The following is a 24,359-nucleotide window of genomic DNA, read 5'->3' on the forward strand; positions in this document are numbered from 1 at the left end:
TTTTCTTTCTTTTCTAGTATACAAGCTCCACACTGGGATGTCTGTCTCAGACTAGAAGGGCAAGATAGAAAACTCCATTTGAAATGAAGGAAAGATGTTGTCAAGACTCAGGAACTTAAATGAAGATTTATGATTTTGCATTTTATCTTAAGCTGAGGTCTAAAAGAAAATGTTGCTTTTATTGAGTTGGTTTTTATTTTTTTGTTTTTTAAGGAACAATGCTCATAGGTAAGTAATGGGAGCACTTCTTAAATACCAGTGGTAGCTTGAATTAGCTAATCGTTTGTATTTGAGTAGGATGTCGTTGCGTAACCTTTGACTTTTATTTAAGAATGCAACTGACAAAAAAGATTGAACCGTCTGGTTGCTGGATAGCAGATCCTGAAGCTGAAACAGCAAAGGACAAAGTACATCCTTTTCATATTTTTCAGAGATTAGCCCGGACCATGATACTTATGCTCCCAGCTGAGCTCCTCCACATTTTAGAGCTGTGGATATTGGATCTGGGATTTTGGTTTGGGTATAGTCTATTAAAAAATGACAGATTTGCACCTTCCAAACCACAAAAAACAAGATGCTAAACCAAGCCAGTAAAACTTCTGAATAGTGTTAAACTTTGTTTGGGAAGGTCAATTAAGAATATTTCATGTGAAGGGGGAAACTGTAACAAATAAATGCACCTTGAGGAATCTATTAAAAAGAAGGTATTTAATTGGCAATTAAGCAGAAGCTGATTTTTATCTGTCTGCTCAAAACAGAATTTGGGGATGCTTCTCTCCAAGTTATTTACTGAATGTAATTATCTATAAATGCAATCAGAGTGCAATGGTAGACATGAATATTATTTACTATTTACATATCCAGTGATGGCTGGGGTATTTGGACTTTCCAATTAAAAAAAAATGTTTGTACAGTGTTTAAAGAGTGTGACAATAAAACACACTCCTGTACCTGAAAGCTTGCAAAGAACAGTTTTTTGCAACTATTTAATTGGCCTAATAAAAGATATCACATTTATCCAACAAAACTTGTCTGACGATAATACACAAGCACTATAATTATTGGTGGAATAAAAGAAGCAGAGAGAGAAGGTGGTTTAGGAATATCATAATATCTTTTCTTCAATATTTTAACTTTCTCTTTAAAACTTCTTACAAATTGTAGTGATGCATTTTCTTGAATAACATAATTTAAAAGTGTCCTGATCCTTTTCCTCTTTCCTAGTTCTGTGTTTTTGTTTTTATTTTTTTCTGGGATTGAAAAATGTTGTCTGATCTGGTTGCCCCTAGAACTTTCAAGAACCAGGACCATTTTATTAACTTTCCAAATAGAAGGGTTGGGGGGAGAAGTGTTTTTTATGCTGTTAAAGTTTTACTAAAACATTTGCCCATTTTCCCCATTAATGCTACAGAATGAAAGCTTTTAGGACCATAACATTTGTAGCTTTCTGCGAAGGAGGGGCGTTGTCCCCACATAGAAGATATACGAGGTATTTTTTACAGAAATAGGATGATTACTGTTTTGTAAGAAGAAAGTGCAGAAGACGACATGTGACAGAATGAGTCAGTCTGCAGTTCCTGAGTTTTACATTCAGTGCTCGGTTTAGGATTCCTGATCTGGGATTTTTATCTTTTAGCTTGTTGCCTTTGATGCATGAATTTTGGAGCTCTTCATCTTAGAAATGAAAAGGTTGATTTGGAAACTGTTGATTCAGTGCTGTAAATACTAATTCCATCTGCTACAGGGATCTTCTGAGACTATTTTCTTTCTTGCTCTTGTTTTTTTTTGCTAGAATAGGTGAGTGCAGAGCTGTGAGAAGATGGTGTGGTTTCTCCATAAGGAACGTTCTCAAAGACTTGCTTGCAAGCAATAATAGTAGTAGTAAAACAGTAATAGTGCGCTCTGTGGTATTGCATGTAGTTATAGATTCTTTCAAAGCAACTTCTTTAGAGTGATCCTGTGCACGTTTTCTTCACTTCATCTCTCTGAGTACGCCTCTGTGATGCTGAGTGACACCTTAAAGCTCAGCAACAATGACAATGGAAGAAAGTGAGTAGATTTAAGGAGCAAGCTGAGGTGTTGAAAGAGATGTTCCAGAACCAATGTGGACAAAAGGTTGATGGCTTGCCTTTGACTGAAAGGCACAGGGCAAAGTTAGACTGTTGGGTGGTGCCATGGAGTAGAGCTGTGAAAACAGGCTCCACTTGCTTGCTCCTACACAGTGCAAGCCAAAGAAAATCACCCACTCACCATTGAAATGACATTGCTCTCATTGCATGCCAAAGACTGGGAGCCTGAAAGTAGTGCTGGGCACAGGCCAGAAAGCAACGACAAGTTGTTTTTTCAGCATTGGGCATGTACTGAGTGGAAGCGAGTGGGTGGGGCATGTTTTGATGGCAGTGCTGGCTAGCGCAACCGGAGGCAGGGTAGATACAGCAGATGATTAACGAGCTGCTGTTTTTGTGTAACTAATACTGAGATCAGCTTGGCCCTCTGCTCTGGCCAGCTACTTTGTTGCTATTTGGCTGTTAGTTTTCTGGATGAAGCTTGTATAAAGTACCCACCTACTGCTGTGGAAGGAGCAGAATGAGAAGAACACAAGTCCATTGTGTTCTTTTGAACTTGCTCCTTTAAATTTTTGTAATGGCTTGCAAACAAACTGCCCAGGCATAGCTGCTATTTAAAATTACATGTCGTCCACTGGAATGCTGCATAATCTTACTCAACATTTTTCTTATTGGCAAAAGCTTGACAATTTTTGTTAAGTTTTTGCTATAGAAATGTACCACTTTGACCTTCCCATTTTAGCATCCATTATTCTAAAACTCCTGTGGTTATTTGCAAACATTAATGGCATTTATCAGTCATTGACTCAAGTGGTTTATGATCATAGCACCCCCATGAAAAACATCATTGCCTTTCAGTTGATTAGGTATAGGGAAGGTATAAGGACTAACCCCAGGTAATGGAGCTAGCGTGTCACAATGATGGAACAGAATCCATATTTCTGGGCTTTTTTGTTTGTGATTTAAAAATTCCTTTCCTAAAAATAAGTGAATATTGTTGTTTTTTGGTTCAAGTTAGAATTAGACAGGAAGTTCAGAGGAAAGGTGTGGTGGTTTGTGTTAATTATTTTAAATGCAAACATCTGTTAGTACAAGTCCAACTGTATTCCTTAACTTCCAGTGCCACCAGTTCAAGAACAAATATGTGAAATAATTTATCTGGAAATAAAGGCCATCTTTTAATATACTGTATTCTTCCTCTGAACATTGCCTTTGCTCTCAGTCCAGGTTTTTGATCAGAAAGGTAGCTCTTTCAATGAACTGCCTGTTGGACAATGTGCTTCTTTAGGTATGAATGCCTTTTTGGGGGTGGAAGAGCTTGACGTGAACAGTATTAAATGCAATGTTTGTAATGCTGGTAACAAATTTTGTTGTTATACTGGATATTTCTACTTGTGAATTCCTCCAGTGTAGAATGTTGGAGGGGAGTTTTAGATTATTACGGTATTTACTTGAATATAATATGACCCTAAATATAAGACAGCCCCCCCCCAATAATTAGATTCTATGTATGGAAAATATGTAAATTTGTTATAATTGTCCAGGCATAGAATCTAATTACTGGAGGGTTATCCTGAATATGTCCCTCTCCTGCTGCTACAGCAAGGTAAATAAATCAGCGGAGGAGGGGGTCAGGTAGCTCCCTTGGTCTCTGGCCCCTACCAACTTCCTCCCTGTACAGCTCCTTCCCCTGCCCCCCTTTACTGGAAGACCCTGCTTTACCTACTCATATGGAAGTGAGGGACAAATTTGAAAAAACTGTCCTTTAAATAAACATACCTGTAGTTACTTGTATATAGGACAATTATAACAGGTACCCATAGACTTAGTTCATCCAGCATTGATGCAGTTTACCTTTTGTGAACTGCTGCAAGTTTTACCACAGGTATTCCATAAACACACTTTCAAGCAGCACTTTTGTACCAATTTACATAGAGTACAAACAATGTATGGTGGGGATGCACCAGTAGAGATTTTTGGGGCCCATACCAATATCTGATTTGTTTTAAGGAGGCATATCAGCTGATATTGATCCAATTTCTGATATGGCATGGAAAGCTGCCTCCAGGTGGTAAGTCTGATGTGGTGGAAGGGGAGGGGGGAGAGAAGGGGCATGGGGGAGCAGATCAACCCCTTCCCGTGGTGAGGGAGGGGACAGGGGCAGGTGCTGCCCAGCCCAGGTGGAGTGGGGTAGGGCAGGGCATGGAACAGAGCCACAGCTTGTCAGGGGGGTGGCTCCTGCCACTGCACACACCCCAGGAGGGCAAGAGTGATGTGTGTCTCCAGATCTGCATGGAGTGGGGTGGGGTGGGCTACAGCTGCAGGCTGGAATCGTGGCTGTGCCGGGGATCACTGGGCTTGGGGTAGGGGCTATGTAGGGGCTGCCACTACCCCAAATTTTGCTGTAGCTCCCTCCCAGCACTGCCTCCACCATGTATCCAGTGCAGCCCTGGCTCTGACTGGCTCAACCCTCGCTTCCCCCCACGTACCGGGAAGTACCAGGGCTACGCCTGGTATGTGGCGGTGGTGGGGATAGGAGGCAGCTACAATGAAATTTGGGGTTGCTACAACTGCCTCCATAGCCCCTGTCCCGAGCCCAGCCCCTGGCAAAAAGAATCCATCACAGCCCTGGCTCTAGTCTGCAGCTGCAGCTCGCCTGCCCCACCCTGACCCATGCAGATCCAGGGGCACACACCTCCCGTGCCCTCCTGAGGTGTGTGTAGCAGTGATAGCTCCCTCCAATGAGCCATGCATCTGTCCTGTGCTCTGCACCTCCTGTGCCCTTTCCCTCCCCCCCACCTCTTTCACCACAATGGACTTACAGAGGCAGCTTTCAATGCTGCCAGACTGTGCTCCTTGCTGCCTGAGTGCTGGCCTGCAGTTGCACACGCACATAGGCATTTATCAGCCAAATTATCAGCCCCATCGGGCTGATTTCCAATACAGACAATTTTCTTTATATCAGTACCAATCTGATATCACACTGATGTATCAGTGCATCTCTAATGCATGGTATTAGTCCAAAGCCAAAAGGAGAGACAGAGACAGAACTCTTGATACTGCCCCCCCCACACACAAGGGATCCATGTGTCAATTAGCCCCCACTCATGACTGGAACTGGGTGTTCTTGTCATGAGTCCTGGAATCCTCCAAAATTTATATGCAGATGAGGCACAGGGACACCTGATCCGGCTCCACCTCATGGAAGGTGGGGCCATAATAATCATAAGTGGCAGGCTTAGTGAGGCCAACAGGGATTCCAGGTGAACTGTTTTGGGCCCTGTTTGGTGATATTTGCCAGACATTTAAGGCTGGTGAAGAAACTGGACTCCTTGGAAATAGGATAAAAAGGTGCAGCTCAGCTGTGGGAGTGAAGAGGAAGAAAAAATACGTTAAATGTGATGACTCACGATGACTTCAAAAAGAGTTGGTGCTGAGTGGGACTGCACGCAATGGGCACTACCATATATCTTATTCAAGTGGGCTACACTAACCTATCCTTTTAGTAGACCCCCATCAGTATGTTTGTCCCATGTGCTCTCTGTGTTTTATAGTTATGCTCAGGTGTTGGCTGCGTTTTATCAGCGTCATAGTTGGCTTCCATTACTGAGCCCATGCTGCTTTTAGACAATGTATATAATGAGGCTTCTTTTTATGCAAATGTAAGATAATTGGCTTTTTCCCCCATGATGATTGTGGGGGGAAAGCCCCCCACATGTTTACTTGATTCAAGTAAATATAGTAGCATTTTCATAGTGGCATGTTTGAATGACTTTTACAAAGTGTAACTGTTCTGCTTAAGAATTATTTTAAAGCTACTGAATGTAGTTATTGAAAAGGTGCATGCCTTTATAGAAATGGTTAATTATTCTACACCTAAAAGTCTCAAATTTCTCCTTGCAGCCAAGAATTAATTTAATCTAAGAAACAAATAGAATAGTCCTGTTAGAGGACCAAATGCGTTGTGTTATATTTAGAGTGACAACAGGCAGAATTCCAATTTGCCAGTGCTACTGTAGTTGAGCCTGAGAGGTTATGAACTTTAGCAGCATTTTAGCCTGTTTGGAATGAGATTGAACATCCAGACTAGGGATAGAAATTATACATAACCTGGTATAAGTGATCAGAAACTGGTTCAAATCTGTAATACAACAGAAGTTCATAAACCACGTTCAAAATGGCGAAAACCAGTTTAAGATAAACCTGGATGTATGTAGTATTGAACTTAACTGATTTAGGTTAAATAGGTTTATTGAACTTTTGTCCCAGATCCCCTCAAGATTCAAATTAACTCACAGTCCCCCAGCGTCCCAGGATACTTTGCACTTCCACAAGCTCCTCTTGTAGGGTGGGTCTAGCTGCTCCAGCCAAGCAGGTAAGCGTGCTTTAGTGCCCCCTAGTTTCTGGCCTGGGCCACTGCAGGCATGTGCCTTCATTTGCAGAATCAAAAATGAATCTCTGTTTACCTGTTTATTGGTTCAATCTACAGAGCTTAGACTAACCTGCAAAGTCTGAATCAATTTAGCATTGAGCTTTTTGACTTCGTACTTAGCCACAGAAAACCATGGTTTATTGGCATGACAGAGCTGTTGCTTAGAGCAGCCAACTGATCAAGGGAGGAACGAATGGAAGAAAGGAACTATGTCCCCACATAGTTAAGATGGTGTTGTAATGTGATTTAGGATTGTGTTAACAGTTCCTTTCCCTGTTTTGTGTTAAGCACCAGGAATAGTATTGTGAATAAAGGAGAATAACCATTAATTCAATTGGATAAAACACGTGGCATATACTCACATATACTCACATGATCAGGGGGCAGCAGGGCAGGCCCTATGAGGAGAGCCTACAGGACCTGAACCTGTTCAGCCTCCACAAGAGAAGGCTGAGGGGGGATCTAGTGGCTGTTTAGAAACTAGTCAGAGGGGAGCAGCAGGCATTGGGGGAGTCCCTGTTCCCCCGAGCACTACCAGGAGTGACTAGAAATAATGGTCATAAGCTGGCAGAGGGTAGATTCAGACTAGACATCAGGAGGCGCTACTTCATTTTCAGGGCGGCTAGGAGCTGGAACCAACTTCCAAGAGAAGTGGTGCTGTTCCTACCCTGGGGGTCTTTAAGACAAGGCTAGATGAACACCTTGCTGGGGTCATTTGACCCCAGTACTCTTTTCTGCCATGGGAGGGGGTTGGACTTGATGATCTGCTCAGGTCCCTTCCAACCCTACTAACTATGAAACTATATTTATTAAGAATTCAAGCAGCATGCTGTCAGACATCTTGCTGTTACTCTTTCTTTGCACTAAATGCCAGTCTAGGAAGAAAGAAATGTCAAATCTTTCCTAACTGTATTGTTATCCCATCTAGGAAGAAGAATGATGTGTTTATTCCTACATTTGTGCCTCTGTCAGAATGGTTTTGTGTAATCTGGGTTGCAGATGTGATGATAATTTTTTCCTTTTTTTTCTTTTTTCTATTTTGCAAGTCCAGAATAAATTTCACAGGGAAAATGAACCATACTTTGAAAGGCCTGTAAATAGAGTTTTAGAGATATGTACTTTACTTGCGTTGCAGTGCATCAGCAGCATGTGATAGGTTGTTTCTTTTGCTAGGACTCTGCAGTAGTGTATACAGATTAAATAGCTACTGCATTGCAGGGAGTTATTAATACATTACACTGCATTTTCAGTAAAGATGTCAGAACGTCCTCCAGAAGAACTTCAGCCTGAGTGTACTCTTTGGTTGCGTTATGTGCATTTTAAATAAGGGATAAGGGAACATCTTTCTTAAGTAATTTCTTAGATAATCATGACTTACAATATGACATCAGCTCTCAACTGTAAATTTAGTTTGCTAAGTTTATAAAACCTAGCTTTTGATTTGAAACAAATAATGTAATATTGTTACGATGCAATGATTTATTAATAAACAGTCTTTACAGCACTTGGACCCAAAGGTCTGAATGCTTTACAGAAAACAAAACAAAACAACCAGGTTACCCCTCTGAGACAATGCAGATTAAAGCAGGGAAAAGAGGAAAACAATGAAGTATCCCAGTTGTCTACATTTTCTGCCATTTCTATGGACCTATGGATTTTATTAACATAAATATTTAAGGGTCATGTTGACTGAGCGTGAAGTGAATTTAAAGTGGCCAAAGATCTTATACTGGAGAAACCTGCCATATAGGATGATTCTCAACTGGTTGGCAAGGAAAAAGGAGATTTGGCAAATAGTAGAAAGGAACAGGTATGTGCAGAGGGAAAGGAGAGAGACATGTACAACAGAAAAAAGATTGGCTGCACCCTATTCCTTGCTGGTTCCAGGTCCCTTATTTCTTCTGTCAGTTTTTTCCGTGGCAGAAATTTATATCTGCTTCCTTACAGCTTTTACCTTTTTTTTGCCCATATGGAATGACTGAGAACCAGGGAGCTTCCATTATCTGCTTGCCTCGTCCCTATCCTCCTGCCTCCCCCAACTCATTACTTCTGAACTGGGCCATAATATCAGAATCTCAGTAAAGTTGGTGGAGGATCAGAAGCCTTTTCACTTTTGTTGAGTCCAGTATTATTAATTGGTATAACAGTGGCTCATAGAAGCAAGGCTGGACACTGCATGCATATACAGCAAAAGAGAACCCCAGCCCAAAAATATTTACCACCAAGTAAGACGAGAAAAGCAAAGGGTGCAAGAGGAAACCAAGGCACAGAGATATGTGCAGTACAGTGTTTCTTATCCCAAGCATCTAAAACTCATGAGATTGTCATAATAATTAGAATTGTATGTTTTGAGGTTCTTCTTTTCAGCCTGCTGTTTTTTCAGCATTTGAGTTCACAGTTTTTTAGTACTGATACAGTTTAGCTGGTATCCACATGGCTCACAAGCAATTGATCTATAAGGTTAGACTTAAAGGACCTTTATCCTGGCAGCATAGAAGGTCCAGATGAAACTGATTCATGGCAATGACTCATAGCCATGTGTTTTCACTTTGTTTCTTTAACTCAGAATTGCTATGAAAGGCTTTATTTTTAGGACATGTGTTGTTTAGGAAGGATCAAAATGGAGGCAAGGTCATTTGATGAAGGAGAATGAGTGAATTTTAAGCATAAGGATGGTTTTAAAGCTCCACTTTATGCAGACCAGTGATGGATCTGCTGTTGTAAGAACCTTCTTAATTGTCCTTCCAAAGAATTGGTGGTGCTGTCCGGAAGCCCATTTGCCTTCTCTTTGCCCCATTAGCATGTGAGTGAAAGATCATCATTATGACCAGCAATCCTGGTTTTCTCTGTTTTACAATCCCAAATTCTCAGACAAAGAATTCAAAGGTCTTTGGTTAAAAACCCAAAATCCACATTTTTCCATGATTAAAATGAAACACTGATATATAGGTATCGGTTGAGCACAATCTTTTATTGATATATTTACATTTTTAAAACAAGTTGGAAGTTTAACAGTACCTCAATCAATATAATAAACTAAATTCTAAATACCTGTATATTTTGACGTTTGATTTTGGGGGTTTTTATTATAGAAAATCAGAGTTCTCCCTGGTGCCTTCGTTCACTAGGAAGCGGGTCCATCTGTGGCTGTCCCTCCTTCACTGTTTTGCGGCACTGAGCAGCCCTGATATGCTGGTGCCCTGCCCATGCTGTTGTCCCTCACTCCCAAGCCATGGCTCCCCCTGCCCCTGCTGGTGCCCCTCCCTCCCAACACCCTCAGCCCCAGTCGCCAACCCTTCCCCACTCCCCTCCCTCACTGTGGCTGCCTCAGTCTGTTCCCTCTGCCCCCCACATCACCTCTTCCACCCCCTCCCCAATATGTCATGTATGTCCTCCACCACAAAGACTTACCTGCAGGTAGTGGGGAGCTGCTTTCCACTGCTGCCTGGCTGGCCACATGCATCCCACTCCCCAACCAGCCTGAGCTGAACTCTGCCAGCCTCCAACAGAAAACCTGTGATTTCCCACATTTTTTCCCCTTTAAATGAGAAAATCCTCTTTTTTCTCCTTTAAAGGAGAAAATCCATGTTTTACCACATTTTTATGCAGCAGATGGAAAACCCAGATCACTGATTATGATGTACCCGTCTTTTCAGCTTTCCTCTGCTTTCCCATCTGGAAGAGTGCCTGCAACCCTAGTAGACCAGTGCAAGGTCAACCTGTTAGCATGCCATTCACTCTGAAGTGTTCATTAACTAGTGCAGCTAGAATCAGAGAAAGAGTTGTACTGTAGACCTCACAGGCAATCTAAGGAAAGGCAAAGCGCGGGCATTGACTGTAAGGAAAGGAAGGGTCAAGAATAGAGTAACCAGACTGTCAAACTAAGATTGGGTCAAAGTGGAGAATGGAATTAAAGCAGAAGACCATTCTGGTCATGGGCAATGTGCACAGGAGAGAAAAACAATGCACCATTTCTTCTCCTAGAAGCATTTGGATGCTTATCTTGCTGGGATCCTTTGACCCCAGCTGACTTCCTGCCCCTGGGGCAGGGGGCTGGAGGTGATGATCTTCCAAGGTCCCTTCCAGCCCTAATGTCAATGAAATCTATGAAATTCTTCTTCATTTCTTCTCCCTTTTCAAAATAAGAGTCAAACAAGTTATATTAAAGGGCAGCAATGGAGAACATACCTGGCTATATTCTCTAAAGTGTTTTGTCTTATTCTCCCCTCACTCATGGTGTCTTTTATCTTTTCTTTGTGACTTGTAACTTTGCTTCTTTTCCTGCTTTGATGTTTCTGCATTTATAATTTCTAGCCCTTTATCTTACTTCCTACTCTTTGCCTTTTCTTCTTTCTCTTTCACCTGTTCACCTTTTCTTCTCTCTCTCTACTCCTTTCACCTTTCTTCACCCTGCTACAGAATGTGGACCAGTTTGTGTTGTGCTAGGCCATCAAAGAGATGCTCTGGTGGAGGAGCAGGGTTTCAAACCTTCAGTCTCTAGTGAGAAGGGATGCCCAGCACCTAGTAGGGCTATGCCCTTTTGCCCTTGTAAAAATGTTAGGAGCAAGTTTAATAAAGATCTAATCTTTCTTTTCTTTCTTCCTGTACCTTTTCTGTAAACATGCTCCTTTTTGTTCTACTTTGTCCCACCACAGTTCATGAATGAGCAGTTGTTTCTGGTTTTAATCCTGATTTTCTAAAAAAGCTCTTTTATTTTTTTTGCTTTAAAATTGACAACATTTTACCAACTAACTTGGAACGTTTCCCTAGACTTGCTGTATAAAATCATTATAAGATGTAATTTTATTTAGAGTCACAGATTTACAGGAGATCTTTTACATATACTATATCTCACAATACCATTCATTAAATGATTGGTTCATTTTGCATGCTTATCAGCATTGTCTAGCAAATCAAGAGATGCAAAATAAGAAATGCTGTGGAGCTGTACAGTATGTAATATTTTTACAGCTTGGTGCTTGAAAGAATGGAAGTTGTAGGGTGTTGCTCAGTGAAGTGTGCATTTTAAAGGCACCCACAGTGGTGCCTATTGTCCTGTTCCTGAATTGAATGATGTCATGTTTCATTTAAGGCTCTTAGCGATGCTGAAGACTGTAGCCGGTGCACTGGGAAAAAGCAGTGAGAAAGTTGTGAATCAGGTTTCTGTGAAGCCTTTGTGTTTAGAGGTTTGGTAGATAAAAGCTGACTCATGCAATATGCCTGCCTAAGGAGCTGTGCAGACTAGCAAGAGCGTCTCATTTTACCTGAGTGCCCAATGAGGTAATTGTCGAACAGCTGAAGGGAGAAGGTGTGTTTAATCCTCTTTTACACAGGTAGGCTGTGTGTTGTTTGGGGAGTGTTTATGGGATAGAGAGCAACTTGTTCATTCTCTGTGCAAGGAGCCAGAGACATTCCACAGTGGTGAGATACTGTCGCAGAGGATTTTCCCTTGCAACAATGTTCTGGGACGTTAGCATGCTTTGATATGACAGAATGCTATTCTGTGTTAAATATGGCATAATGGGGAGATTAATTGGACAAACGGAGGCATGCTAGTTGATGGATTTTGTTTGTTCTTGTCTTATGATCTCTAATAGATGGGATTTTTTTTTTGCTCAAAGTTCAGTTAAAGTACAGGGTAGCTATTGTACATAAGGGTTAAGACTGAATCCATAATATCAAGGGTGTTTTTTTGTTGTGTTTTGGGGTTTTTTGCTGCAAATGCTGTCTCTCTAACGTGACAATATTTACCAAGTAGACTTTGCTGTGTTCATGTGCATGTGTATTTCTGTTCAGCAATCAGTAATGTAATCAAAGCTAAAAGTTTAGTTGACTTGAATACTTTTTTAAAAAAAAAGTCAAGTGGTCGTTCTATAAAGCAGTGGTTTTCAATGTACTAATGTATAAAGAAGGAAATATATTTGGGGAAATGATTTTTAATAATAACATGGAAGCATCTTTGCAGACTGTTTGTTTTAATTGTGCTTGTTTTTCAACCATGCAATTGGACTGCATCTGTGTTTTTTAATTCTGAGTTGTTCTCTTTGAATTTTCATTTGTAAGCAGAAGTTTTACTAACGAATTCTGCCAGCTGCACAGTCAGCCTGAACAAGTTTCATTTATTATGAAAAACTTTAAAATAAAATTATGACTAAGAATTGAAGGAATTACCATTATCTAACTAAGGAATTACCATTTTTTCAACTAAGTTTTCAGAACATGTGAACACTTTTTTTTTGGTAAATGTGGATTTTAACTTTAATTTTCATATCAACAGAAAGAAAACAGTACTAATTACAAGTAGCAAACTGACTTTCAAGTTGCTGATCATAGAGTATGCCTGCATGCATCAAATGTAATAAGCAATATGGAAGAATAAAGTCATTATATAAAGGTTTACTTTTTACAGAAATCTTGAACTGCCTTATACTACTGCATATTTTGATAAATAACTTTTTTTAGACTATAAAGTTTTAAGCAAAAATGAAAAGACTTTTATAGTTACTGTAAATACAACTATAGAAACCCAGAGAAAATTGTGTATTTACTAAAAAATTGTTGAAGGTGCTTGACACATTTAAGGGACAAATGATTGCTATGTGCATATAGAAAACATCAGTATAGGTAAAATATTTGTTTTACATGCAATCTTAATATATCTTTTACCCTTGCACTGTTACAGAAGATGTACGTCATTATTTTTATTAGTTAGTTCTCTCCTGTTGTGAAGTGCCAATTTCCTGCATGTTGTTTCACAGGGAGTAAGCCAGGCAAAAGAGGAAGTTCAAATTCCTCTCTCTATTTTAAATGCGTTCTTTCTGCAAGTCCATTAATAGCATTTGATGAAGTAGACTGTTTCCTATATAACCTCATGCATCTCTGAACCAGTTAGTATCTAAGGTGCCACCTGGCCTACCTTCTGCTTAAATTCATGGAAAGACACAAACAAGAAAAATCTTGTTCTTGCAGCACATTTTCTTGTGAGCATTGACACACTTGTAATTATAGTTTCTGGTGCCAGCTAACAAATAATTACTGTTATTTCTAAATTAAAGCGTGCAAATCTCAAGGTTTGTATATTTTCATATTGTGGATTAAGTACCTTTATTTGAACCTTGAATTGTTATTGCAAATGATTCATTAAAGAAAACGTCTAACAAAATAACAAGTAATGCCTGGGCCAAATATACATTTTAACATTACAACACTTATTAGTATATGCTTGTTAGAGGACCTTACAGGATCTGTTATTGCGTAAACTGTAAGATTAGAGCCTGATTTTTCAGAGGTATGGAGTGTTCTGACCTCCTAAGGTTGTCACTGAAATCTGTACGGGGCTAAGCAGCTCTGTAAATGAGGCTTTCAACGTGCTTGAGTAATGAATTTGCTCGTTACACAGATTACGTTCTATCTAGGAGAGCGCACAAATACCAACAGACTCTTCCTATGCCTGAAGAAGGGTGACCAAAAGCTTGCAAAGAAGAATTTTTTTCCAACCATTTAATTGGTCTAATAAAAGATATCGCATCTACCCAAAGAAACTTGTCTGCCTTGCAATACAGAGAAATTCACAAGGGGAGCAGGATTTTGAAAAAGTGCCAGTACTCTCTAAAGCATAGTCAGTAAAAGGAAGTCATTGTGGTTATGATGATGTTAGCCAAAATTGTTTTTAAGGGATGGTAATATTTTACCATTGTTAACATCAATTGGTAGGTGTACTATGTAGGCTGCCAAGGAAGAAATAGAAGAGGTATTTACAGTGGAATTGCACCTAAGCCGCAGAACCCAAATCTAAACTCTACCAAACGAACGTTGAATGGATCATAGCATTGGACTTGATTCAATTCCTACCTTTTCTGGCAAACATTCTTGTTTAGTCTCTCTCTTCCTTGGTTCCAGAAAGAAGATAATACTTTCTTAACTTAGGATGATCTTGTGAAGGTAAATTTATAAGCACTTAATAAGGTGTTGTGGTGCTAAGGCTCTTAGATATACGCATAGGATAGATAGAAGTTTAGAGACATTCAGATCCAAGTTTTGATTAGGGCTTAGATTCATGTTTCTATTAAAGCAAAATTTAAAAGGAGTTGGCACTGCATGGAATGTTTATAACAGTACATGAAAACACAGGAAAATAATCTGTTTCCTGGTTTTCACAGCAAGTTGAGAGTTCGTGAACCTGCTGAAGTTTGTAGACTATGCAAACCTAGAGCCAGTTTCAAGCATGTCTAGGTTGGCTTATTGACTTTTGTATGGTGCTATGCATGTCTAGGTTGGCTATACGACTTTTGTATACTTATAACGTCTTTTGTGAAGATGAATAAACTGTTGTCAAGTGGTGCTACATAAAACTTGGGTTGCTTTGTGGTGCCCTGGTATTTGCAAGGTCATACTTATGTTAGCTTCTAAGGGCAAATATGTTTGAACTACTGCAAATGGTGCTTGTTTTTTTGCAGGGGGTGGGGGTTTATAGGCTATGGATGTGTTGAATAACAAGAAAAGAGAATGCTGTGGAAATTTTAAAAGACAATGTTAACATTTTCCTATAGCTTCTAGCTATGAATCCTTTTTTTAAAAAAAAATATGACTTCAGTTTTATTGATCCAGATGGTGCTTTGTTTTTTAATAAACGAAACTGCCTTCAAGTTATCAGAAAACCAGCCAACGTATCAGTGAAACAGAAAGAAAAAATATGAAGTGAATGAATGTAGCAGGAACCTCTTGTTTTCTAAGTGCAGTTAATCAGGTGTTCTTTGCTGTGTATTATTAATAATATATCTTCTGATAAGTCAGCAGAAGGGTATCCCTGTTATCTTATTTATCCTGTGCATTTTTCAAGAGGATCTAGGTCTGTACTGCTGTGCTCTGCTTTTTGACAGCCTGAAAAGTGATCCAGGGCTGATAACAAAAAGGCATACTTTGTTTGCTATCCAGAGCATTAAGGAAGCATACATTTTTCTATCTCCTTCTGAAATGGGGCGCATCAACTTGACTATATTCTTCATTTTAAACAGTTCTGTGCAGAAAATGTCTTGTGCTTTATAGAAATATAAAGCAAAACCTTATTCAAGAAACTATGTTCAGGAAAAGTTATATATGATGTGCCTAAAAAGAGCAAAAAGTAAAATAGCATTATTTTGGGTCCTATCCTCCTCTTGGTTATAAGAATACATTTGGGAAAACATTTGAGTCTATGTACAGTAGGAGAGCTAAACTCAGTCTTTCTAGGGAAAAACGTACTTTATATTGCATAAGCAAATTATTAATCAGTGTTACTATTCATGCACATTAGAGAACAGACTTTGACTGTAAACCTGTATTGCCTTACAGTGGCAATGATGATATTCATGATAATATTAGCGTAATGTTATTAAGCATGTTTTATACACATGAAAGTGTTTATGCGTGTGTGTGTGTGTATGTATGTGTGTACATATAGGTGTATGTGTGTATATATATGTGTGTGTGTGTATATATATGTATGTATATGTATATAGTATGCAGACAAGATAATAGAGATAAAGCAAACCTCTTCCTTCTTTATGTATCATATTTTCTTGCATACAGCACAGCTCCTTGTATAACACACACCTTTTTTTCAAGGGAGGCCTGAAGAGGAAAAAAAAAATCTTTCCTTTTGGAAAGCGAGTAGCAGCAGTGAGGGTGTTGAGCCTGTTCCCAAGCCTGTTGCCACCCCTACATAGCAGATGGGGCCCACGGACCGACCCAGCATGCCAGGTTCAAAGCCACACTCTGAGTATGACCCTGTGCTCTGGCTTCTGAGTAGGTCAAACTCAGTGTGACAGATCCAGAGCCATAGACCCACCCCACATGGCAGTCTAACCTAGCATACAGGCCCATGTCATCTTGTTGTGGGGCTCCCTGCAGGTCCAGAATTTTGACAGTGGGAGAGTGGTGGCAGCATTAGCTGCTGTGTTTCACACTCCAATTTTCACCAGCTGGTTTTGGGGGGAAAGGTGCAAATTACATGTGAGAAATATGATATTTTTAAATTAGTGAAATGCACTTGTTCATGCAAGGGGTCCATGAAACTGGCATTCTCTTATGTTTTGTGGCATAAGTGGTATCAACGTTAAATTTTTCCCATGCTATATGGCCAGTTTGCCTCATTCCTGACCTGGAGAGGACATTTTACAAGTGCATTTGTTTCTTGGCTTGTCCACTGAAGTTGCCACTTAGTATCCCAGTTGCCAGCATGGTTTATGAAATGTAGCCAGCTGAGATTCTGACTAGAGCAGAACAAACTGTTGATTTTCTATTGTGCAGGAAAGGAACATTTTCTGTCAGAACAGCAAAATGAAATATTTCAATTTAGGTTAAACTGACCCCAATAAAATATTTTATTTTGATTTCTTTTTCCCTAAACTTGTGACTTCTGCATTACTTCATGCAAACTACATTTCCATTTGAAAGCCATTCAGATTCCCAATGAGAGATGATTAGTACCATCAAAGTGTTTTCAGGCAGACCCCCAAACCACCAATTGATCTTAATTTTTTTTCCATTTCTACTAGACTGTTGAAATAATTGACCTAATGGTGGAATACATCGCAGTTGTACCATAGTAGTAATCCTTGAGCCTTCCAAATCTCCAGACCATGAGTTTTTTTGTCTTCTGCCTTAAAATAGTTTTGCTGCTATTTTTTGTGCTTAATTGTACACATGCCTAAGGACTGTCTTCTCCTTTATGCCCCACTGCAATTCCTGAGGTCAGCTGAGAGCAGCCTTTTGCAAGGACCATTAGTGCACCAAGCTTGTTTGGTGAAAACACGTAGGAGGTCTTTCTTGGCAGTCCCTACTGAGCTTTGGGGCTCCTTCACTCTAGAGGCCCACCAGACCCTGATCATCTTTTGGAAGCACTGTTTGACCTTCCTATTTGGGCAGCTGTCTAGTAAGCAAGGCTTAAGCTGGAATATTGTTTGGGAATTGCTGTGGGGGAAGAGTTCTTTAGATTTTATTTTAATAATCTGAGTTGTTTTATTCTCTTGTTCTCTCATTCTATAAGTTGTGTTATTCTCTTACCATAAGCTGCCCTGAGCCAATGTTGGGACGAGGGGCGTATAAATCAAATAAATACCTAAATTTAAAAAAAAGGTTTTGAAGATGCCTATGGCTACACTGAATGAGTGACAATGACAATATTTTCTTTTCTAGATGATTATCATTTGCCTCTTGATGTCTTACCAGTTATGACAGAGTGTCCTGGTCCCAAGACAGCAAGGGAAGATTTGCACGAGGAGAACCAACCTTTCCGCTACTGTGGAGTAAAGACCATGGAGCTGTCAGACAGCGACCGCCCTGTCAGCTTTAGTTCCACATCCTCATCTGCCTCCTCCAGGGATAGCCACTGTTCCTTTGGCAGCAGAATGACCTTAGTTTCAAACAGCCATTTGGGGTTGTTTCATCAGGATAAAGAAGCTGGGGCTATAAAATTAGAGCTGATTCCAGCCAGGCGATTTTCCAGTGAGTTACACAGAAATAAACCTGTGGAGCAAGAGGACACAGAAGAAAGCTTTGACAAAAGGCCAGCTATGCCAAGGAAAGCTGAACCAAAAGGAATGAGCAAAAACTGTGCCATATCCCTGGTTACGGAACCCACGAGTCCGAAGCTCTTGTACGTCGACAGAGTTGTCCAAGAAATTCTGGAGACGGAGAGGACGTACGTGCAGGATTTAAAAAGCATTGTGAAGGTAGGAGACCTGGCTAGAATGGGCTAGTTGCATGACATAAGGGAGTTGCGCAGAGTGTGCCCAAGTATATGATTTTATTACACTAGTGGCTGGCTAGAAGCCAAAGGCCTGCATAAAAACTTACTCAGAGATTTTTATTTAAATGAGCACATCCTGTCCCACAGTTCTTGCTTGTATTTGTAGTTTATTTAGTCAATTAATATAAATGGCAGCTCACTAATTAACACTCTCTCTCCACATAATATAACCCTTTTGGTACAAGCCAGAATTTGGTATCCTCGCAGGAGATGCTGATGATAGGTATTTCTTTGCGGTCCTGTTTATTTACAAAGAATGTACAATATTCTGTTTCACAGAACACTGGAGGAATCTAACAGCAGGAGACAATTTCCATGTTCACAGTCCAAGCCTCTTTCCTGGCAACGCATTACCTAAATGTTCAGAATCACACTGCAGGTCCCTCTCCAGCTCTCTTTCCTTTTCTGTTGTTTGCCTCTTACAGATGCAGATACTGTAGAGAAATAACTGTAGTTCCATCAGCTCCCCCATTCTTGAGTTGTATTATCAAAGCTGTAGGAAGTCCCTTGTCATGTTATGGATAACACCTTTTTCAGCATAGCATACATTTTGGATGAAGAAGCCTATTACATTACTAAGGGACTGTGGCGTTGACACCTACACAGTCAAATGGGTCACTAACTGGCTCGAGGGTCGCAACCAGAGAGTGGTGGTGGACGGGTCCTATTCAACCTGGAAGGACGTGGGCAGTGGGGTCCCCCAGGACTCGGTCCCACGCTATTTAACATCGTCATCAGCAACTTGGACGAGGGGGTAAAAAGCACCCTGTTCAAATTTGCTGATGACACTAAGATGTGGGGGGATGTGGGCACGCCAGAAGGGAGGAATAGGCTGCTATAGGACCTAGACAGGTTACAGGGGTGGGCAGACGAGAGTAGGATGAGATTCAACACCGACAAGTGCAAGGTGATGCACCTGGGGAGGAAGAACCAGCAGCATACCTACAGGCTGGGGAACTCTCTTCTCATCAGTGCAGAGGCAGAAAAGAATCTTGGAGTCATTACTGATGCCCAAATGACCATGGGCCGGCAGTGTGGGGATGCAGTCGGGAAGGCCAACCGTACCTTGTCATGCATCCACAGATGCATCTCAAGCAGGTCCAGGAGGTGATCCTCCCCCTGTATGCGGCACTGGTCAGGCCACAGCTCGAGTACTGTGTCCAGTTCTGGGCACTGCACTTCAAGAGGGATGTGGACAACATGGAGAGGGTCCAGAGGAGGGCCACTTGCATGATTGGGGACAGCAGGGCAGGCCCTATGAGGAGAGGCTACGGGACCTAAACCTGTTCAGCCTCCAAAAGAGAAGGCTGAAGATGGATCTAGTGGCCTATTACAAACTAGTCAGAGGGGACCAGCAGGCATTGAGGGAGTCCCTGTTCCCCCAAGCACTACCAGGAGTGACTAGAAATAACGGTCACAAGCTGGCAGAAGGTAGATTTAGGCTAGACATCAGAAGGCACTACTTCATTGTCAGGGTGGCTAGGATCTGGAACCAACTTCCAAAGGAAGTGGTGCTGGCTCCTACCCTGGGGGTGTTTAAGAGGAGGCTGGATGAACACCTTGCTGGGGTCATCTAACCCCAGCACTCATTCCTGCCATTGCAGGGGGTTGGACTTGATGATCTGCTCAGGTCCCTTCTGACCCTACCAACTGTGAAATTATGTAACATTAAAGGAGTTCACTGATTTTTTTACATTTACCTTGAATAAAAGGTGACTGCCACACCCACTGGGTTCCTTAATGTTTTTCCCCAGTCCTGCAGCAGAACAGTATGATCTGACCTCCATTTCTGATTATATGTAAAAATGGATGTAGCCTCCTTTTTTAAGGCTCTGTGTCTAATTTTATGTTGGTTCTTGCCCATCATGATAGTAGTATCTGAGAAGCTTGCCTTAAAATGACCAATGTAGTACTTAAGCCATTCTTTGACCTCTTGCCCTGTGTATATATATTTACATCACCAATAAAACATTCACAGAAGGTGTCTGTGAAGCACAGTAACTTTATAGTCTGTAGCTTTAGGCCACTCTCTATGTTAAGTACATAACTAAGCAGGAAAAAAATATCCTGGTTTGGTACTGACAGAAAGGAGGCAGGTTTTAAAAGTGTGAGAAGAAAAATGGTGACAGGGGCTTTGATAATGCAAATGCGTATCTGAAAAATTAATCCTCACAAGCAAGTCTCTTCCTGCAAAATTATATTAGTGTAATACTAGTAGTTAGAGGACTGACAATCAATTGTAGAGGTTTCATTTTTGTAAGGTTTTAAAGCCAGATTGTTATTCAATAGAAGCAGGCTTGATGTACCTTTGGAAAAACTCAGTTCTGTGTCCTTCCTCTTCAGTCTCACCCCGCTTTCTTTGCATCGTGTAAATTACACAATTTAAGGAATGGAAATATCTTAAGCATCATTATGTGCTAAGTAAATGACGTGCTTCATATTAGAATTACAAAGGTGCTATCATTTGAATTTGCACTACAGAAGAATATGTGTGAAACTGCCAAACCATTTAAAGTATCCAATAAAAATGGTCTTCAAAGCTTTCTCTGGTTTTGGATGATTGAGTAACATTCAAAATACTAAGCAGTAGGATGTTTAGGTTAGCTGTCAAGGATAGAGTCACATCAGGGTGAAGTCATAAAGGCAAGCCTCCTTCCTTGTGTATATTCTGGTATTCAGTTTTTTGAGGGGTGGTTGTTTGGTTTGGTTTTTTGAGGGGCGGGGTGTTGGAGGGATTTCCTTTTCCTCTTCCACAAGAACTCAATGATGCTTTAGTAATTTCCCCCAAATGAAGGTCCTTAGCCTCAGGAAGAGAAAAATGGGCATAATCTATTTGTATGAGCACATTAGCCTCTGAAGCATTCAGTGTGGAGCACTTGATTTAGTGCAGAGTCAAATTAAAATGAGAGGATGCTAACATTTCATCATAGGAGACTGGTGGGGAGGCAGGGGGGGCACATACCCCCTCAAGATTGGCCCCCAACTTGGCACCGCTCAGGACAGGGCAGTCTTTTTGCCTTGTTGGGGGGGAGGAGGGGGCACTAAGCTGCGGCACAAAAGTATAGGAGTGGATATGGGGCTTTTGGCCTGCCCACAGATTGTACCCCGCCAGACACGGGAGACACCAGTCACTCCTGTACCTCATAGTACCAAATAAATATGGGTCATGTTTTTTTAGTTAAGAAACTAGGAGAGAAGGTAAAAGGAAACCTGAGGGCAGGTTAGAGGATTTTGGGAATGTGAAAGATTTCATAGATTTCATAGACATTAGGGCTGGAAGGGACCTCAGGAGATCATCAAGTCCAGCCCCCTGCCCAAAGGGCAGGAAGTCAGCTGGGGTCATAGGATCCCAGCAAGATAAGCATCCAATTTACTCTTGAAGGTGTTCAGTGTAGGTGCTTGAACCATCTCCGCTGGCAGACTGTTCCAGACCTTGGGGGCTCGGACAGTAAAGAAATTCTTCCTTATGTCCAGCCTGAAACGGTCTTGCAGGAGTTTGTGACCGTTCGGCCTCATCATCCCTTGGGGCGCTCTGGTGAACAAACATTCCCCCAGATCCTGGTGGTCACCCTTGATAATCTTATAGGTGGCCATCAGATCACCCCTGAGCCTGCGCTTTTCCAGGCTAAAGAGTCCCATGGCTCTCAGCCTGTCATCAGATGTGTGGGAACTAGTCTGAGCTGTGATGGTATTGCTGGAAGGAAGAAGGTCTCAGCAACGGAAACTGGCTATCCCATTCTTAGTTGAAGCAAGCCATGGGAAATAAATAAGACAAAGAGATGGAGGGGAGGGTCCAGGAGGAGGAAGATAGGAGGGCAATAAGAGATAAGAAATGAATTGGAGTACAGTTTTTTCTGGCAAACAGAGTTCAAAGGAACAGGGAACCTCTGTGAAAGTAGGAGTGGGTTAGAAAAAAGCATCCAGAATATAGTAGGACAGAAACTACAAAATATGGGATGTATAGGCAGGAGAAAACAGTATTTTACCAATTTAAAAATATGGTCCTCCTGGCTAAGAACCATCAGTGTGTGTACAAATCTGGTCTCTCTTGCTTTTTGTCTATATGTGTGCATTTCCTTACTGTATTCTTTTGTACATCATGGAAAGAAACGCTCTTTCTACTTTCCTTGTTTTGTGTTTGAAGCATGTGTTGGATTCAGAGCTGTGAATGTTTAATTAATACCTGTGACTACAGTGTTTGAATCTCTAATGTTAACCTGTGAGACGGCTTTCTGAGGACCTTTCTAATATATGCCAATCCCTAAACAGCTGGGATATTCTTCACAGAAAAGCATAGAGAGGCATGGTTGTCTGTTGCATCTAAGAATGACACTGAGCTGCAAAGGAAAAAGCAAGATAAGGTAATCTGAAAGCTTTAGAGCTCTTTTATTAACATGGATGGACTGAAATGTTGTGTAGGAGTATGGCAATGTTAGTCTTATTCCAAGTACATTTGCTAAAGTTGAGTCCAGTGTAATATTTCAGGCAGTGCTTATTCTACCCTCTTTGTCCTTAGAGCATTTAAGAGACTTGCTGTTAGTGTGTCTTGGATACAGAAATGATAGTATGGATGGAAAAGAATATCATTTGATCCGTTTTGGGGTTTGGCTTGACTTAAATTAGTACAACTTGTGCATCATTGCCTTAGCTTTTGAGAAGCAGGGTGGTCTAAATGCTAACAGCACAAAGTTCTTGGTAAAAAGCAAGCAAGGATTTCATAGTAAATGGCTGCTGTGATTTTTAACTGATACTGGAGACCTGCTGAGGTTGCCCAGCTTTCTTTTCAATTGTCATGCAGAAGTATTCAGGCAGCTGGAATGAATGACAAGAGTTACCATAGGGGTTTCTCTACAAAGCTTCTTTTGCCTCAGGACAAACTTTTACAAAGGAAGACAGCCTAGTCAGTATAGCCATTTTGTATGTTGTCCAAAAAATGTCTTTGATTATTGTTTTGAGGAATGACTGTGTGATTCTAATGCAAGCAGTCATTGCAACAGGGTTAGAACAAACTTTTCTGTTCTTGGATATGTTTAATCAGCTGACACTTTTGAAGTAATTTTAATTTTGAATTAGTAAAGTTCGAAGCCTGTTTTGGGCAAATCTACTGATACCAAATCAGACAGTTGGGTTTCATGGTTTCCTCACTGTGCCATGGGCAGTTAAAAGACTTGCTGCAGGCCTATGCTTCAATGACTCTGTGGACACGCATAATACTTAGCCCCATTTAAATGTGGTTTAAATCTGATATGTACAGATATAAAAGCCATTAAATTGGTTTAAAGCTGCCAGGAATGGTTCAAAAGTGTACCTAGAAAATCAGGCAAGGTTCTTTGGGTAAATCCGATATCTTTTATTAGACTGACTAAAATAGTTGGAAAAATCCCTCTTTGCAAGCTTTCAGGTACAAAAACCCTTCATGAGGCTGAGGAAGTGTCTGTAGTTGGTCTGTGCTCTTCCTGGATGGAATAGAATAGAAACCAGAGGACAGTATGCAAGAATGCATTTTCACTGAGGGGCATTTTCCTGTACCTGAAAGCTCACACAGAAGAATTTTTCCGATTTTATTTTAGCTGTTCTAATAAAAGATATCGGATTTACGCAAACAACTTTGCCTGCCTATGTCCTTAGACCAACATGTCTACAACCTATACCCCTAGAAAATCAAGTAATCTTTGGAACTGGCTCACAGTGCGCCAATTCACTGTTATATGTAGACACCAAGTGTTCTGTGATGAGATGGGTCTGGTTGGTCCTGTTGGCATCTCATTCTGCATTGCCCCTTGCTTTTCTCCCTTTCCCAGCAGCTGGAACTCTGGTGCGCAGCCAGAACTCTGCTGTCCCACCTTTTAAAGAAAATAATCTATAATTGGCGCTTTTAAACCAGTGAGCTCCCTTGTCATTGGCAATCCTTTGCAGTTGTGGTTGATTGTCTTCCATATGATTGCTTTATCTGTGAGTCTAAAAATGGCAGAAAAGGCTGATTCGAGATCAACAGATTCTGCTGCAACTCGGGCATGTGTTTTTCTGTGCAGGATGGGTGGCTCTGGATTCTTGATTTGCTCAGCAACACGCT

General features: G+C 40.9%; 1 protein-coding gene across 4 annotated transcripts in view; it reads left to right on the top strand.

Moving 5' to 3' along the window:
* Nucleotides 1-24,359, top strand: part of PLEKHG1 (pleckstrin homology and RhoGEF domain containing G1) — a 202,046-nt gene that overhangs the window by 103,988 nt on the left and 73,699 nt on the right. For 2 of the 4 annotated variants that reach the window (XM_090041310.1, XM_090041319.1), the window contains exon 3: nucleotides 17,674-18,209. In XM_090041310.1, the coding sequence (XP_089897436.1) occupies nucleotides 17,674-18,209 (536 nt within the window). Of the gene's footprint in view, nucleotides 1-11,702; nucleotides 11,832-17,673; nucleotides 18,210-24,359 lie in introns of those variants that run through there. The other 2 variants (XM_090041331.1, XM_090041323.1) reach the window with 2 other exon arrangements.

The sequence above is a fragment of the Crocodylus siamensis genome, chromosome 1, assembly GCF_052110815.1.
Source record: "Crocodylus siamensis isolate JL-2025a chromosome 1, ASM5211081v1, whole genome shotgun sequence".
Classification (NCBI taxonomy): Eukaryota; Metazoa; Chordata; order Crocodylia; family Crocodylidae; genus Crocodylus; species Crocodylus siamensis.